Here is an 18,507-nt window from a genome sequence, read left to right on the forward strand (position 1 = left end):
AGGGTTTCTCCTATGGTATAATATTCTCTTAAGAAATTACCAAGTTGGGGCAAGCAGAACAAGTTATTTGAATGGTTGTTCTATCATTGTGAAACATTTTCCAATATTAAGACTGAAATTCAAAGGATTTGTTGGTTAGCTACTTATCAATACAAACAAAAAAAGGGGGGAATCAATGCATGAATTACCCCCAGGATTGTAGGCCTGCATTTACTTTAAGACCAATCCATGGCAGGGTGTAATATTTAAAATAAAGAGCTATAAAACAGAATGTAAAAACGTATCTTAATCATTATAAGAGCTTCTAAAACAGGACAAAAATTCAAGCATCATAATGTCGAGAATTTCATAAGTTTCTATATTGATGAATGATATTATAAATATATAGTTGTTTTAAAAAATCAAATACTTATTTCTCTAATTACCAATAAAAAAAATTTTATTAAGAAAACTATTTTGAAGGGAATTCTTATATTTTACAAAAAATTTAAATACTAAATAAGATTTCCTCTTGACTTTTTCTGTACTGATTATACAGAGTCAAGCTGAAATAATTTAAATTAGAAACGTTTTTTGTGCTAAAAAATAATATCGAAGGTTTACATCCGAGGAATGTAAGCTCTTCATTTGAATCAGTCTAACGTCAAGACACCACAATAGAGACAGCTTCTCCTGGAAATCAATTTGAATAAGAAAAATAGATAAATCCAGTTTTGACTATAAAAAAAACTAGCCACAATTTTTTTTCTCCCCTTCCATTCCTTTAATTTCTACAATCAAGGTCATATTCCATGAAATACTTTCAAAATCGTTTCCGAAGTTTTTATTTCCTTCTAGCGGTGTAGGGATTAAAAATCAAATAATGCATTTCCCATGAATCACAAAATACCTAAGCAGAAGTAAAAAAGCATAAGTTTAATTCCCATGTTCTGAATTTCATAAATATAAATGAAACAATCAAATGCTAGATTGTTTTAAAATTAATTCCCAAAACAGACACGAGCTGCGTTGAATATCAAGTTAAATTATAAATGCGACGATATTTTTATTCGAGGTCGCAGGGATAATAATTATAAATGGCAGAATAAGTTAACCACGGAAAGCCTAAATAAGTTATAGCGCTATGAAATGGTGGAGAATAAATGAGAGAAAGAAAGAAAAACATTTCGGCCAAAAATAAGATCAGAATAAATATTATTCTGAGTGATAAAAATGGCTGCTAAATCAAATTGAGAATTCCTAAGAAAAACTAATCTATGCAAGACTAAAAACGAAACAACTCGCCACGTGTAGACAGAACTCAGAATATTGATGGAAAAAAGCTCAGTTTACGTCTTACAGAATGAGGGTGTGTATGAGGGTACATAAGAGGAGTTTCCACTTGCCTAATTTATTTACTTAACTACACTTTCTGGTTTTCTTTTATTTATATTAATTTTATATTCAAAGCACTTAACTGAATATATATATTCATATTCGAAACAAATTTGTCTAAGAATAAATATTAACACCACTAAATGACAACGCAAAAAATTAAAAAATATTTCTTCATTCAATTATTTCAGTTTATTCAGATAATTATTTATGTTTGTTTTATGAAGTTAATCGGATGTTGCAAGAGAGGTATCCAAATTTAATAGAAAGTTCGTTAACAGACGTTCGTATAGTGGGTATTAAAGAAAAACATAGGCCAAGTGGCTAGAGGGAAGAAAAGGAAAAAAAAAATGATGAGAGTATCTCAGGAATCAACGACATCTTTATTTCTCGATAAATAGCCACTCGAGCTTGTCATGCCTTTTAAGGTCGTTACAAACAAGTGGACAGACACGAGTCGGTTAATCGAATAGCGGGGGTGGTCATACGAAGTGACGAATCGTTTCGTTTTCTTTTTATTACGCGAAAAAAGCTATATAAATATTAAAAAAAAAAAAAAAAAAAAACAAGATGCGACAAAATAGAAAGACAATTTATGTTTCAGATGCTTATCTAACACTTTTTATAAGCAGCGTCAGGTATATTTTTCATTCAATAATAACTAATACCCGAAAAACAGAGACGTAGTAGGGTTTACAGCGCCTGGGGGCATATTTAGTTTTGCGCCCTTTTAAATAAACAATGCTTTTCAGGAGCCTTTTTTTTTTTAAGTTTTTAGCTTCTGTAAAAACTAAATCATGCCGAACTAAACTGAATACGATTGTAAAATTGTGTTTTATATATATTTTTTTTTCTTTAATTTTAATTAAAAATTTAACTAAGTTCACCTTTTACTAAGTTTCTTTTTTGTCACGCTTACAGTTTTTGATAATTGAATGATAAGCGGTTAACTAAATGATGAGTGTTAACTGTACCGTTTTTTTTCCATTCAATATGCCTACTTCGTTAAAAATAACTATTTTGAAAACAAAACAAACAAAAAAAAGGCAATGACAACTACAATAGGCATCCTGCTAAAAATTTAAATAAAATTGGGGGGGGGGGGAATTGAAGTTTTAATGTCCGTTAATTTGTAAATAAAACAGGTGGTTTTTAAAAGAGTAAATCAATGTGTTCTAGAACTCATTCCAAATTATGTTTACATTGCGCCGGGGTAGACGTTTCTTATTGCACCTTCTAGCTACGCCACTCCCAAAAAAACATTTCTGCGAAAACAAGAACGTTAAATTCAGTTTAAGAAAGCAAGAACGATAAATCAACCCAAGAAAGATAAATAAAATGAGTGTAGCTCAGAGCTTACCTAACCCTTTTTAGCCAACAGACAGAATTATTTAGATGCTTTTATTTTGGAATTAATAAATTTCGTAAGCCCATTCCTAATTAGGCAGTGGAAAAGGATATAACGAAAATAAATATTCGGTAGGTAGTTAGTTAACATACTCAACTTTCTTTACAAAATGAAGAAGACAAAAATTTCAATTCAACTGCACTGAAACACAAAACACGCGTTTGAACGATAAAACTTATACACTAGAGATAAATAATAAAATTTTCATTATTTTATTACATTTTATTGAACCCTTTTGTTTACTTTAAAAAACTGACATACACTTTACCCTTGATTGGAAAGACTAAAGAGTGGAAGATACTAAAATCTTTTACACTTGTGCGAGTTTAAAAAATAAAAAATTTAAAAAAGGCGAAAAGAAGCTAAGTTATATTACGATCATACACAAAATGGACTTAATGTTCTAATGTTTATAAATCATGCTTAGAAAATATCTAGCAATAGTGAGGTCAACTTTTCTAGCTACCATATGAGCCACATATTAAAAAAATATAATTCTTGTGGCATTTCAGTATCTAACACAGAATACTTATCAATAACAGGTTAAAAATAAATGTACTTTTTTTTCTCAATTCAATTTTAAACAAAATATGTAAAATGCATTACAAATCAAATCTTATTTTAAAAAATTCATAAACAAAAACAGACCCAAAAAAAGTGACTGACTAAATGAAAAGATAAGACAACCAGAGTTAAAATATTCCAGCGGCATTCATTCTCAATGAAACCTGTTCCTAAGAGATGCGGCCGGCACGTTCAAATCACTTTTTTTTTTTTATTATTTTGTTACTCAGGGCCGGTGCAGTGCATCGTCCGATCGTGCAAAATAAAATATCATGTGTTTGTGGGACATCTTGCTACAAAGGCTTTTTCTTCAGAACTTGCTGAAGGACGTTCTCCTACGGTTCGTTTAATCCTCTTTCGTTCCAAGCAATAGCAGAGAAAGTTTTCAATTAGTAGAGGCACTGGATTTTAATCACATATCAATACGGATGCAGATCATCACAATAAATATTTTTAAACCAAGTGTTTCACCAAATTATTGCATAAATACGTGTAATGAAAGCAAACTCGCAGGATTCGAAAATTTCTGTTTCTCCTTAACACTAGTTTGCCCAAGGAAGTCATTTTGACGGCTTTTTTAATTTCAATTTAAAAAAACAATGACGTATATAATGGCACTATTTCTCAGAATTTTATGACTTTTTGTACAACATATAATTATTTTTTTATTGTTAATATTTACTAATAACTTGTTATATAACTGTGAATAATTTTAAAAATTAATTTTAAACAAATTTCTTTACACATTAGTTATTTGTTCTCAATCCAGTCATTTTGACTGCTTTTGGGCATTATATGTATATACTAAGTTTTAGTCTTTCTAGTGTTAAGTTAGATATCAAATTTGCCAAATCAAATATTAAAAGCAGAACATTTGCTCTATGTGGATTGACAGTACAGTGAGAGAGAAAAATTTCATCCTGAATAACTCTAGTTCTAATGATAGGATTTTCATAAGCTAAGAGACATTCTTAATGGCTCAAAGAGTTAACCTTAAATATACTAACAAGTGTTAACTAATAGTTAAGTAACAAAAATCAGGTATCAAAACATACTTTCTTAGAATAAACCTATTTTCCCCCTTTACGAATTCGGATCAAAGTACGAGAATCATCAAAATTCAATCAATTGTAATCTCGAAAAATATGATACCAATAATTTAATCCAGTGAGTAGCCGTAACTATACCACTATACCCTAGAAAAATTTCCTGGTTACATTAATGAACTCAATACATTTAATAGTAAATCTAGTTTACTAATTTATAGCAGATATTTCAGTTAGGATCAGGACTAGCAGGTTTTAACAGCAGAATAAAATGCCACATCAAAAGCCCTTAGGCAAAACTTTACCACCAAAAAACATTTGACATCCTGAAACTAAATTTCCTGTAGTTGTATAAGTAAAAACTGTTTTAACTACTTTTTTTATCAATAAAATATATCTTCTGAATAAAATCAAGGATTAGAATATACTTTGTCATATAGTATTCTAGCATTATAACAAATGACTGATTGTATTAGGCTTCATTTTAGAAGTTGAGCTGAATGGCACAAAAGCCAGAATTGGCTATACAGCGCCAAGCATATACATCATTACGTACGTCATGGAAGCTGACCAAATTATTCTGACGACAGAAATGGCAGTTCTAACAAAGCCCTCAAAACTGAAACAATTGATGAAAAATCGTTAAATAAATAAGGAAACAAATTAAAAACAGTTTATTCAAAATAAGATCAATTTTTCTCATATAATCTAAATTAAAGTTGATGGTATTTAAATGTAAAACTCTGACATTCTAAGACTGGGACTGAATGTAGAGCTCCATCAACATGAATTTCTGAATTTTAATTGATCAAAAAGGGAATGATATTTAATTTTGATATCTCTTTCATTCCCCTTGTCAGCCACTTAGAACTTAGCTCTGGGAAACATTTTTTAACACAATTCTTTTATCTTCTTTAAGCATATTTGTACAAGGCGTAAAAAAGGAAGCACCCTGAATAACTTTTGATCTAATGATCAGATCTTTGCACACTAAAAGTAAATTTTAATGATTCTATGGAGTGACCTCAAATATAGTAATTATTAATAAAGAAATGAGAAACTGGAAAGTATGGTCCCTATGGTTTAGGCACGAGAGTTAAAGAGGTTTGCACCCTCTAATATAAATGTTACCTTTTTTATACTTCGATATGCCTTGAGATCTTTTAAAACAAATCGAAACTGCTTTGCACTCAGTTATAAAATTCATTCACCTAAAGAAAATTTCAAGCAAATAATTTTTAACACTATACATACTATAACCAGTCAAATGACCGTTTAAGAACTTTTGCATCCAAAATGCACTTATCGTCTTATTGTTTTTGCACATTTGACTTCATGACTTCTTCTATCAATTATATACCATTAATATTATTATTTTTCAGTATTTTGTTTGTTTTGAATAATACTTGTCGTATACCTATTTCTACCACAACCAGTCATTTGACCAGGAGAACAATCGTTTGCTTTATAAGGTATTCAAGGATTAGAAATTACAGTGTAATGCTACAATTCGACTGTTGTGTTGTTAGTTCAATCAGAATAATTTGTGAATTCACATTTCAAGAAAGTACCTAAAATTTTAGATAAGCACTTTCATGTAAGAAAAAGTGACAAAAAGTAAATGTTTTGGTAAGTAGCTTACATTTTATTTTGATAGCTTTACTAACCGTTAGTTTTTACCCAGGAAAATGTCGAAACAATCAAGACAGCACAAGTTCTTAGAAGAAATAATAAGAATTATAGAAATAATAAGATTAAATATGTTTGTGGAAAATGCACAATGGAAACATTCTGTATGTGTAAGAAATGTATTGAGTAATGAATTAAAAATTCTTATTCTTTGTGATTGTAATAAATAAAAATTGGCAATATACAATTTTGTTTAATTATAACAAAGTGTTTTTAATTTATTTATTTCCAAACATCCATATTTCATACATTCAATCATGAAGTCCAGTCATTTGACCGGCTATGGTAGAAATAGGTATAGATTAAGCGTTGGTATGTTTAGTGTTAATGATCATTTATAAATTTTTATTATTTGATTTAACATTAGTAGAAAAAAGTTTAAATTGTAAGGAACATAAATTTTTTATTATTTTTGCATTATTCTTAAACAGCAAAATAAAAAATTTGAGCTCAATTAGTCTAATAGTTCCAGAATTATTAAAATGTAAACAAATCATAGATTGATTTCCCATGGATCAAAGATATAGTTAAAGAAAAAGTTTTTGATCCGATGAAGAGAACTAAGTTTTGGAAAAATTCAGGAGCTTCAGGGGAATTTTTTGGTCTAATAAAAGAGAAAAATGCTAAAAGTTACAAAATTTTTAATTCCTTATGCCATACCAACTTACTGTCTTAAAAGAAAAGGAATAGTTTCGGTCATGTTAAATATAACACAATCTTTATGTGTCAGTTTGAATACCTTAAGCTTTTGAACGAAACCTTAAATTTAGTTTTATAAATTATAACTATTTCACCAAAGAATATGTAATTTGAATTCCGTTATTTTTAACACATAACGTTAGTTTGCTCAATAATCGTGTAAAATCAAATTTATTCTTATTATAGAAGAAAAAATTATCCTCAATAAATTTTAACAATATTATAACTTTTAAGATATTATAAAAAATTATTGAAATGAAAGATACAAGAAAAAACTTTAAGAATTTTGGGATTAAGTTCAAACCGAAAAACCCTTTTGCTTGGGAAATGTTAATCTGAAAATTTTCTGCACCAGTTCTCCAATACATTGCCAACTATATTGATCTTAATGAATATAAAAATAATATAGGATGGACATTATAACTGGATGTAATTACTTAAAAATAAACTGTACAATGCAAGTTAAAAAGAATAAAATATAACAATCAACAATTATATAACAATTAAATAACTTAGAATGAGCTAATGAAGCTTGTTCTAAATTGTTTAAACTGTTGTTGTAGATATTGAGTTGAAAAGTATAGATTGGAAAATGGAGATATTTCTTTTTCTTACAGATACAATTTATAACTGAATTAAAAGTAGGGTAGACACTTTATCTATTAAAAAAAAAAAAACTTCTTTAACAGTTAAAATAAAAAACCGAAGAAACTAGACAAAATGAAAGAAACTAAAACTGACAAATACAATTGTTCAGAAATATGAATTATAAGAAAAAATTAAACAAGTTAAATTTAATAAAGAACCAGAAAATTCCAATTTTTCACATGAACTCATTTAAAAAAATCTTTTCATATTAAGTTGTATACAGAATTTAACGATCCCTTTATCACATAATTTAACAGTCGGTTTGGATCAGAATTAATGTGATCTCAAAGTTCAAAAAAAGACAAGGCACTTAGAGTTTTCAAAGGGCACTCACCGTTAAAATTTATAAAAATGTATGTTATGTAATAACTGAATTTGGCCATCAATTTTTAAATAAGCCTCTTATACTATTTTATAAGCAGATTTCACAAAGTAATAACAGAAATATGTAGAGCATTTAAAAATTAAAGGCAAGATAAATGTGTGTACAAATTTTTTTCAAAGGAAAGTAAACTAAAAATAAGGACTAATTGATTAATAACTTTAAAGAGCTTTTTATAATTTAGATTGAAAATTATGAGAAAATAAACATTTAGAGATGCATTTTATATTCATTCAAAAAAAAAAATTTTTAAATTTAAAATCACTAAAAAATTCTTTAATGCACCCCCTTCCAAATAAAAGATTTGAATATCTCTGGGGCCGAATATCATGAGAATTTAAACTATATACCTAGACAAGAAAAGGCATACTAAAAAAGAGGGAATGAAATTAAAAATTAAAGTTAAATTACCGAAAACTAAATAAGAAATGGACTTTTCATCATAACATGTGGTTAAGAATGTTTTTAGAAACAATGTTTTTAAGGAAAGGCAGCTGATTTTTACATAAAGGGCAAGGAGGATGCATTTATAGGGATCAAAAAACTGGCGGGATGTACCGCCCTTCTAAAAATGCTTGGTGATAGTTTAACACATTTGCTATTTTTAAAATATTAATAAAATTTGATTAAGACATTTCAACTTCTCTTCAAATGGTTATAAAATAAGGTTTTAAGGTTACATTCACTTAGGCATTTCAGGGGTCTGTCCAGATCGAATTTACTACCGTTTAGCGGTACCTTCACAAATTCAACTTTAGTAAAAACGGTAGTTTCACAAATTTAATTTTAGGAAAAACGGTAGTTTCACAAAATACTTTTTCTTAAAATTTTATTTTTGTATTCCTTAAGACATGGTAAATCCATATTCTTGCCATATTTTTGTGTTGGATTTTTAAATATAATTTTTAATTTTTCACAAATTAAATCTAAATTTTCACAAAATAGGTACCTCTCAGAAACACCTAGACAGACCCCTGCATTTACTAATTATAGGGACTATGTGTTGGTCACCGCTTTTCTGAATTTTCCTTAACCCGCACATAGGCAATATTATTAGGTAGCTCGAAATAAAACATGTTTAATTCAAAAATATTGATATTTGAATTGTAATGGATTTGAAGCTTTACGAAACAAAAATAAAATTGTAGTTTTACCACAAATAAAAACTAATTAAACGAAAATAAAAAAGTATTACGATCTGTTACAACGCGTAACAACCAAAATTCAATACTAGCTCCTATAATAAAAATTCAATTAAGAGTTAATTCATTATTTAGGAAAATTTTTTCATCCTACGGAAATCCATGGCAGTAATAAACAGAATTTAATTTGGCCAATAAAATATACTTGTTTTAATCATTTCTTACAATACGCACTATACTTTTTACCAGATTGGTAGCAGCCAGTGGCCAGAATCTAATATTGTCCTAGCGTGCTGACTAACTTGCCTTTGTGGTCTCTATAACCTGTAAGTTGCCTCATTTATACATGATACTGAAGGACAACAGTTATTTTAATTTCTTGAGAAATTCATTTCATCATTATTCTTCCCAAATATGTCTTTTTAGATTTCATATTTTTAAACCATCATACGTTTAATAGCTGTAGAATAAATTAGAATGCAATTATAACTTAAAAATTATTATCACATTTGGGCCATCAGGGGTCTGTCTAGGTTTTTCTGAAAGGTACCTATTTTGTGAAAATTTGGACATAATTTGTGAAAAATTAAAAAATCAACACATAAATATGGCAAAAATACGGATTTATTGTTTTTTAAGGGATATAAAAATTAAATTTTAAGAAAAAGTATTTTGTGAAAGTTTTTCCTAAAGTAAAATTTGTGAAACTACCGTTTTTCCTAAAGTTGAATTTGTGAAGGTCCCGCTAAACGGTAGTAAATTCGGCCTGGACAGACCCCTGGCCATTCACTACAAATAGACTAACAGAAATAAAAACTTTTGTCAGAAATTTCTAATTTTTTGTAATAAGAGACAAGAGAAGATACTAAGCTGTCACGCTTAATATTTAAAATACCAAATTATAAGGTTTTATTAAAGAGATGAAATTATAACACGGGATGGTGGGAACGATAATTTAAGTTTAAAACATTGTTAAAATAACATTTATAATGAATATAAAGTACGTGCAAGTTCTTTACTATAAAAGAATATCTTTAGTCTTCAAAAACATTTGTATCCATCCCTCACAAAAGTAACATTTTCTCACACTTGGAGAATAATAATGGTAAGAAAATGAGAAAACATTGTTTGCTTTTGAAATCTATACCAATAAATAAGATTAAAATAACATTACACATTTATTAATAGTAACAATACATAAATAAACTAATATCACACATAATTAAAACACTGTTAATTTATAAATAATAACACATATTCTGTCAATGATTTGAGAGACAACCCTTTACTAGATCAATTTTTATAAAACTGACAAGAGCAAAACCATAAATTTCAGCAGGCAATCATTTATAAAGCAAAAGATTTATTTAAAGTAAATAATTAAGCTCTCGTTTGAACAAACAAAGCAAAGATTGATAGTTAAATTTTGAGTATATATCTTTAAATTTTGAATAAACAAAACTGTAAAAAGAGAAAATTAGATCTAACCGGTGCAGATTACATTATATATCAAATGCCATTTAAATAACAATTAAGGCCATTATGTTCAGCATTACAGAAAACACTAGGTTTATACATAGCAGTACTCGTATGTTTTTAGTGTTATACATCATTATGTCACGTAACTGACCGATGATGACCATTATCATGTAAGGAATGCGATAATTCTCACCTCTTCTCGGCGACGGACTTCCTCTTGAAGGCGTGCCTGTGCATCGTCCGCGGCTTCTTTAGCGACTTCCAATTCCTCTTTCATGCTACGCATTTTTTTCTTTAGAACTTCTAAAAGGGTACCTTGCTGAATAGTCGTCATCTTGTTTAAAAATTTAGGAGATATGTGAATTTAGAGAGATTTTCGGATGGAGGGACGAATTTGACACACAGGCGCGACCGCTGACACGATAATCAAGCCAAATTGGGCGTGTTTCGGTGTTGCCATCGGTTGAAAGAGAAGTCGTGAATTTTCTTTGCAAAACGCCGGCTTCTTTAGATGCTGATCGATATTTGATATTTCCTTATTTCATAAAAATTTTGAAGCAATCTAGAATAGAAATCATTTCTTTCCTAGCATTTTGCGTTAAGATATTTAGCGAAAATATTAAAAAAAAATCGAAAGTTTCGAAATACAGTGGTGCCCTCTAAAGTTTCACATCGAAACTACTCCACAAAAACAACGTATTGTTTGTTTTTGTTTTGTTTTTCTAAATTTGTTAGGTTTCGAAAATTCAAAAAGAAAATTTTAATACGCAAAAAATAAAAATTTGCATTCTTTCTTGGAAAAAAATATGAAAATGTCCCCTTCAGAAAAGGAAAGAATAATAAAAGAGAAAGTACATAAAACAAAACAAATAAAAAAAAATTTATATAATTCTTTTGGCATTTTTTTTTTTTTTTTCATTTAAAAATCAAGAAATTTCAAAATTAAAGGAAATAAAATTTTATAACGTCAAAAGAAAAAATTTATACATTCAAAAATATCACCTCTTTAAGAGAAAAAAATATTTAAAAAAAAGTTGCATAATAATAAAAATGTGATTAAAAAAAATTTCTGGAAACATTTTTTATAAAAAAATTTTTATTTCTTGTACTAGCGTCAAAAGTTGAAATAATTATTAAATTACTAATTATTAGTTTGATTTTTATCAAGTTATTTACTTAATCCGTTGTATTTATTATGCTCAGGTTATATTATTTATTATTTTATGTTTTCTATTTATTTACAGTCATTAATTTATAAATAACATTGTTTTATATGGTCATATATTATAATTATAAGGTCATTTTAGACATTTCTAATAACATTTAAATCGAAGTTTCGGCAGAAATATTTATTTCCATTATAAAAAAAATTAAACAACTTTAAGTGTCGATTTTCTATAATTTTCTTTATTTATACAATTATTGTAAATATTTATATAAATAAATAAATAAATAAATAATGCTTTATTTACCGTTTGAAGAACTTTATCTTTTTCTTCCAATTTTGAATTTGCTTGTACAAGTTCTTCTTGGACAAAATCTAGATCTTTCTCTACGTTCTTAATCATTTTTTGAAGAGCTCGTATTTCTTCTTCAGCCTAAAAATATTAACACATCATTAATCGACCAATAAAAAATACATATGATAAAAATGAAATTTCCTGTCAAAACATATTGTTATATTCAACAATAAAATTAAAATCAGTTTCATTTAATGTTAAGATAAAACACCTTTATCCTACTGATGAACATATACTATTATAGGTTTTAGTAAAAAATTTTACCAATTATAATTTAAAACGTTTATGAAAAAATGAATGAATAATGAATGAATTTTAATATTATGTATCACAAAAAATTACTTTCGTAACATTTAGGACGAATTTTAGAGGGAGTCGGCTAGAGAAGTATCAAAACTTTCCCTCTCTAAAATGTGATCTTGGAGAAGTACTTAAGATAGAATAATGATTTTAATATTATGTATCACAAAAAAGTTACTCTCGTAACATTCAGGACGAATTTTAGAGGGAGTCTGCGAGCGAAGTATCAAAACTTCCCTCTCTAAAATGTGATCTTGAAGAAGTACTTAAGATAGAATAATGAATGAACTTTAATATTATGTATCACCAAAAAATTACTCTCGTAACATTTAGGACGAATTTTAGAGGGAGTCGGTGAGAGAAGTATCAAAACTTCCCTCTCTAAAATGTGATCTTGGAGAAGTAATTAAGATAGAATAATGAATGAATTTTAATATTATGTATCACAAAAAAATTACTCTCGTAACATTTAGGACGAATTTTAGAGGGAGTCGGCGAGAGAAGTATCAAAACTCCCCCTCTCTAAAATGTTATCATGGAGAAGTACTTAAGACAGAATTTCTAATTTCTATAGTTGATCATAATGACATATTTTAACAGGGAGCCGTGAAGGCTCAGAGGATAGAGGGTTCACCTTCCGATGAGGTGAACCGGGTTCGAATCCCAGCGATGGCTGATCGATACGAATTCCGCATCCGGCTTGCACCGACCACAGTGCTAACATAAAATATCCTCAGTGGTAGACGGATCATGAATTAGAGTCACCTTCCCGTCTGGCTAACCTGAGAGGTTTTCGTGATTTTCCTCTCCATGTAACGCAAATGCGGGTTTGTTCCATCAAAAAGTCCTCCACGAAAGCAAAATTTTTCCCAATACTAGATTCATGAGTTCCCTTGTCTTCTGGATTGAGTTCAAAATTTCAAGGATACGGATTTAAATATTAGTAGTCGTAAACCCAAAAAATTGGACCGGCAGTTCTACGGCGGTTATAAAATAAAATAATATATCGGGCTATACAGGTAGTCAGGGGAAAAAAAACTCATTTTGTTCTTTTTCCACATTTGCAATCTTAGGTACCAGTTTGCATGTTTACAATCGTAGATACCAATTTGTAAATTTGCAATAGTAGGTACCAATTTGCATGATTAATAACACATGGTGTAACAGTAGACGCTTTTGTTTATACTTATTGGGTTCTTTAAATTCCATAAAAAAATATGCTGAGCGCACTAATTAGACACAAAAAAAGCGTTTATTATTATAATTTATACTACGTATTGAACTATCAAAACAAACACATAAAGTGCCAATTTTTTCACGTTTTCTGTCAATAAATAAAATCAATCGAATAATTCGTTCCCAATAATTAGTCACCGAGATATAAATTAAGTTTATTTGGTATTTAAGTAAGTTAAAGCTCCATTAACTTCATGTAAAATTATAATTAATTGAAATAAATAACTATTGGTCATTAATAAAGATTTAATTGCTTATTGTAAGTTACACAAATACATCATAAAACATCTACACTCATTAATATTCGTTAATGCAACTACATTCGTAGATACATTAATTAGTGGTGACTAATAATTGATAATTCGCTAAAAAAACATTACAGGCCCTGAGTTCTCTAATATTATTTTATGTTAGAATAATTTTTTTTTGTTTGAATAAATTAATATTTTGGGAAAATCAGCGGGAAAATATTCTACAAAAAAAAAAACTATTTTAAAAGGTGTAAACAGTTTAGTTAATGTGCACTATTTTTTAAATAATCATGTTATAGAGTTTTTTTATTGTTCATAACCCAGCTCACTTTTATCAACCAAATAAAGCCACAAAACTGTCCTTTTCTTATCAACAAGATGAGCTCTCGATTCTAAAATATGACAGGAAGTTCATATCCATATCTTTTTCAAAGTGATAAAAATAGTTTCAAATTTTTTGCGCAAATGAGATTTCACAACTATTGATATTTTTTTTAAATCCGGATGTCCTAGCTATTTACAATACATAAAGTGGTCGCGCAATAACAATTGAGGTTATGCTTAATTTTGTTCAATAAAACGCTAAAAGTTTCACTGTACCATTATCAGGTTTACATATTTGTTTTACTCTTTGACGCCGATGGGACACCTGTGATCCTTTTAAATATTTTTATTTTTTTTCCTGACGCTATAATTACAAGCAAAAATATATTTTGATACTTTCTAATTATCAAAAAAAATATTTAAAAATTACTAAAAAAAATCTGTTATATTATCGGAATTATATTTGTATTAAAATATAAAATCCACAAAAAGAGTAGTTTGAAGAAAAAAAAGTTTTTTTCATTCATGTTCAAAAATTTATCAATAATTTATTTTATAAATCAGAGTAATTTCAAAGATGAATAACTGTTTCGAAATAAGTACTAACTGCAAATAAGTGCAAATTTGAAAAATCATTATTTGGAAGTGGCCGCGTTTGTAAAACTTTTACCATCTTCAACACAGAAAAAGCCACTGGTGTTTCATGCTGTATTTTATAATCGTAAGTTACTAAAAGTGCTAAAAATAAAAAATTTCACTTATTTTGGCCTAAGTTAATACAAAATAATGAAACAAAGCATGAAAAATATGTTTCTTAAAAATTTTGAGGTAAAGGGCTTAACTGTTTATATATATTGATAACCAAAATCTACAACAATTTTAAATAAATTATGCATGCTGTGGAAGAAATGAGAATGAAGAATATATTTAATATCAAGCAAGCTAATTTAAATTTTTTTTCTCCAAAATTATATTCTTTTATTTATTTTTCACAAAATTCTGTTCATTTAATAATTTTTTATTTCATTAGTTTCAAAAAATTAGTTAATAATTATTCTCCACACCTTTTGTTTAAAACTCGCTCGATCATTCCATGCTAAATTTGCTCTCTCTATCTCCCTTTTCGCTCCAGAAATCTTTTTGAAAGCGTTTAAAAATCCATCCATTAAAACCAATTATCTTTGGTTAAAAGTAAATGTCCAATCATATGCTAAATAAGTCAACCAATCATAAGATTAAGAACCACCTACTCCCTTTTAAAAACATTATGGTCAAAAGTTATTCGCCACTCACACTCGAGAAAACGGAAAGGGAATAATAAAGGGATCGGTAATTCCTCCCCCAATCCCAAAAACGGGGTAAAAACCGGGTTAAAAACTGGAAATCAATTGGATATCAAAAACTTCTATGTTTAGTATTAAAAAAAAATTTAATTATCGGTTAAATTAAAATATTAAGTTGCGACACACAAAAGATTATATCGTAACAATATCCACAGAACATTAAAAATCGCCTAACTCCTTAGTTATCAAAATCTAAATTCTGAAATAAATGTTCACTGTTTGACCGGGCAGCAATGCTCAGAAAAACTATTTCTTGACTTTTTGGATTTCTTTTATTGAATTTCCCCGATTTTACAACCAGCGGCCTGAATTCTATTAATTTTTCCTTTATGCCTTAAAAAAATATATTAAAAAAACACACACACACTTAAAGATTGAATATTTATATTTAAAAAAATATATATTGCAAGTTAAATTTTTTTTTGAAAAAGATATCGAACATTTAGGTACCTCAATCTCAAATTAATTCATTTTCCTTGACTTTTCGGGAATTATAATTAAACTCCTTGATTTTTCAGGATTGATAAAATTTCCCTGTACTCCCTATTTCCCGGTTTTGTCTAATAATTATGCTAATAATATAAAACCCTGGTCTAATAATTGTAAATGCGGAAGAAATTTTTAAACAAAATAATAATAAAATTATAAAAATTATTTTTCAACTACAAAACTTATAAGAACAATATATCTTTTTAACTCTTCGTCTACTTTTCTTTTACGAAAAAAAATATACGCATTATTATTCTTCCATAGTTATTTTTATTATCATTTTTTTCCCTCAGTTTTCTTTGTTAAATAATGCTATTCTAGAAATAATGAGATTTTCTAACCGTTCAACCGAACGTTTTTTTTTATAGTATTTACAGCTCGTTCTGCTTAAAAGGGATAAAAAAAAAAAAGTAAACACTTTTATTTCAGACTGCATTCATTTGCGATGAATCATTCTATCTTTATACATAACAGCTTTCAATAGAAATGTGAAACAAAGATTAAAGCTAAAGCGAAAAAAGTTCGGAATGCAAAAATGATGTGACCTTAAAAGATAAATGGTAGGGGTAAAAAAAATGAAGCTTAATTTTTGGTACAAAAATAAAACATGCTTTGCTAATTATATAAATGAATAAAACGTATTCAGATGAGGATGTATGGGCACATCTCTATACATACGAGTTTTGGCAAATACAGTCAGCCTCCGTTATAGTGAACACGGTTTACATTGAACTCCCGGATATAGTGAACGAAATGTTATGTCCCTTGCCTTGCTATACACGCATAATGTTATTTTTTGTGGGTACTATAGTGAACTGAAAAAGTGGGGAAGTTGGATATTATGAACTTTTTTCTGTCTTCGACTGATTTTTCTTCTTTATTTTTTTTTAATAATTTTGAAACAAAGGCCAACTCAAGCAGATATATGGACAAATTTTTCCCTGCATCAGCTAAAGATTTTTTTTTTTTGTACACAAGACGAAGAGTAATAAAAAATAAAAGCAAGTTAACACATTTTTTGTAACTTTGTATTATTTTTCAGTCATTTTTGTATTTCATTTTATTGGTCATTTATGTAAATAATGTAACTAATTACCTTAAAAAGAAATCTTTAAATATCTGTTCAATTTTTTCTAATTTACAAAATCAATCACAAATCTCACTTACAAAAAACAAACACGCATTTGTTGATTAGAAGTATTATAATTAACTAGGAGGCTTCGCCCCCTGCTCGCTGGCGCTCGTCAACCCCCGGAACTGCTTTCGCAGTTCTTTTCGGATTGCTTCGCAATGCTCGCTCATTGGATACGTTCTTAACGTCTAGCTTTTGTATACTTTTTTGAATACTGAAGTTCCGAAAACTTTTCACTGCAAAATTCTAAACCTGTACATTTCAATATTAATTTGAAATTTCAAACAGTTCACATATTTTGCTTAATCACACTATTCTAAATTTCAGTTGTTGAGAAAAGTAACTGTTGTAAGTTTTGTTTTAAAGTCTTTCCCACCAGAGGGCTCAAGCCATGTGTTGTAAAACAATATGAAATAGTAGTCTGCCACTGAACGCCGGATGTAAATCATCGGCTTCGATGAAGATAATTTTGTATTTTTAATTCTCTGAAGGGCGCCACCCTAATAATATGGAGTTTGCAAAATAAATGTATATATTTTTGATCGCTGATGAAGCCCATCATTTTGTGTTTTCATCAGTGTTCAGAAGCAGAACAGCTATAAGTTTTTAATTTATCACAAAAATATAAATGTATAAAAAACAAAGAAAAGAGTAAGAAAATGAGTATAGTCATAGAAAAAGTTAAAATTGTAGTATAGTATTTGTCAGTTAAAATAAAACTTTTTATTTAAGTCATTGTTAACAATTCAAATTTCTCCGAGGCAATTCTAAACCTTAATTTTGTTCTAAATGTCAGTATTCAGACACACAACAGAAGTTTAATATGAAGTTGTAAAATGCATATATATATATATACATATATATAGTTTTGATGTCAGCAATACAATGCAATTTTTCACAAAAACGATTGTTTCCATTATTAAATTTAGTGTCAACAATTCTAGTTTTTTTTAGGCAACTCTTAACCTCTAAATATTATTTTTTTAAGTACCCATTTCTAAATGTCAGTATTCAACCACAAAACAACTTAAAGTCCTCAAATTTAGCATGAAGTTGTAAAATGTAATGAAAGAGGGTCATAGCAATAATGTAAGAAGTAAAGTTAGTACTGTAAAATTAAAACAATATTTTTAATCAATGAGCCAAGTTCTTCAAGAAGCAGTTGTAGAAGTAGCTGGATAGAAGTTTTTTTATATAAAACTTTTTATAGAATTTCTTTAAAAACACAATTGTTAATCTGGGCATTTGGCGATACAACACTTATAGAATTGAAGGATTTGTTACGTCAAGCGTTCAGGTATCATAATTTTGATCTAGTTGCGCTTCTATGTCATTTTGATTTATGTTGCTAAGTTAACTTTCAAAAAATTCTATGGCTGGCAACAGCATTTATGTTTTTTAAGTTGTTTATTTTTATTTCTTTTAAAATTCGTTCTTTTTTTAGCGAAATGTTTTTTAATCTAACAGAATTCTTTGCCGAC

The 18,507-nt window shown here is 28.3% G+C and overlaps 1 protein-coding gene across 5 annotated transcripts in view; it reads right to left on the reverse strand.

Annotated features, from left to right (window-relative positions):
* LOC107444246 (tropomyosin) overlaps positions 1 to 18,507 on the reverse strand; it is an 83,023-nt gene that overhangs the window by 11,872 nt on the left and 52,644 nt on the right. For 3 of the 5 annotated variants that reach the window (XM_043038841.3, XM_071177756.2, XM_087157615.1), the window contains exon 2: positions 11,904 to 12,029. In XM_043038841.3, the coding sequence (XP_042894775.1) occupies positions 11,904 to 12,029 (126 nt within the window). Of the gene's footprint in view, positions 1 to 10,624; positions 10,906 to 11,903; positions 12,030 to 18,507 lie in introns of those variants that run through there. The other 2 variants (XM_071177755.2, XM_087157616.1) reach the window with 2 other exon arrangements.

The sequence above is a fragment of the Parasteatoda tepidariorum genome, chromosome 2 (genome assembly GCF_982258835.1).
Source record: "Parasteatoda tepidariorum strain Cologne lab strain chromosome 2, Ptep-v5.0, whole genome shotgun sequence".
In the NCBI taxonomy this organism is placed as follows: Eukaryota; Metazoa; Arthropoda; class Arachnida; order Araneae; family Theridiidae; genus Parasteatoda; species Parasteatoda tepidariorum.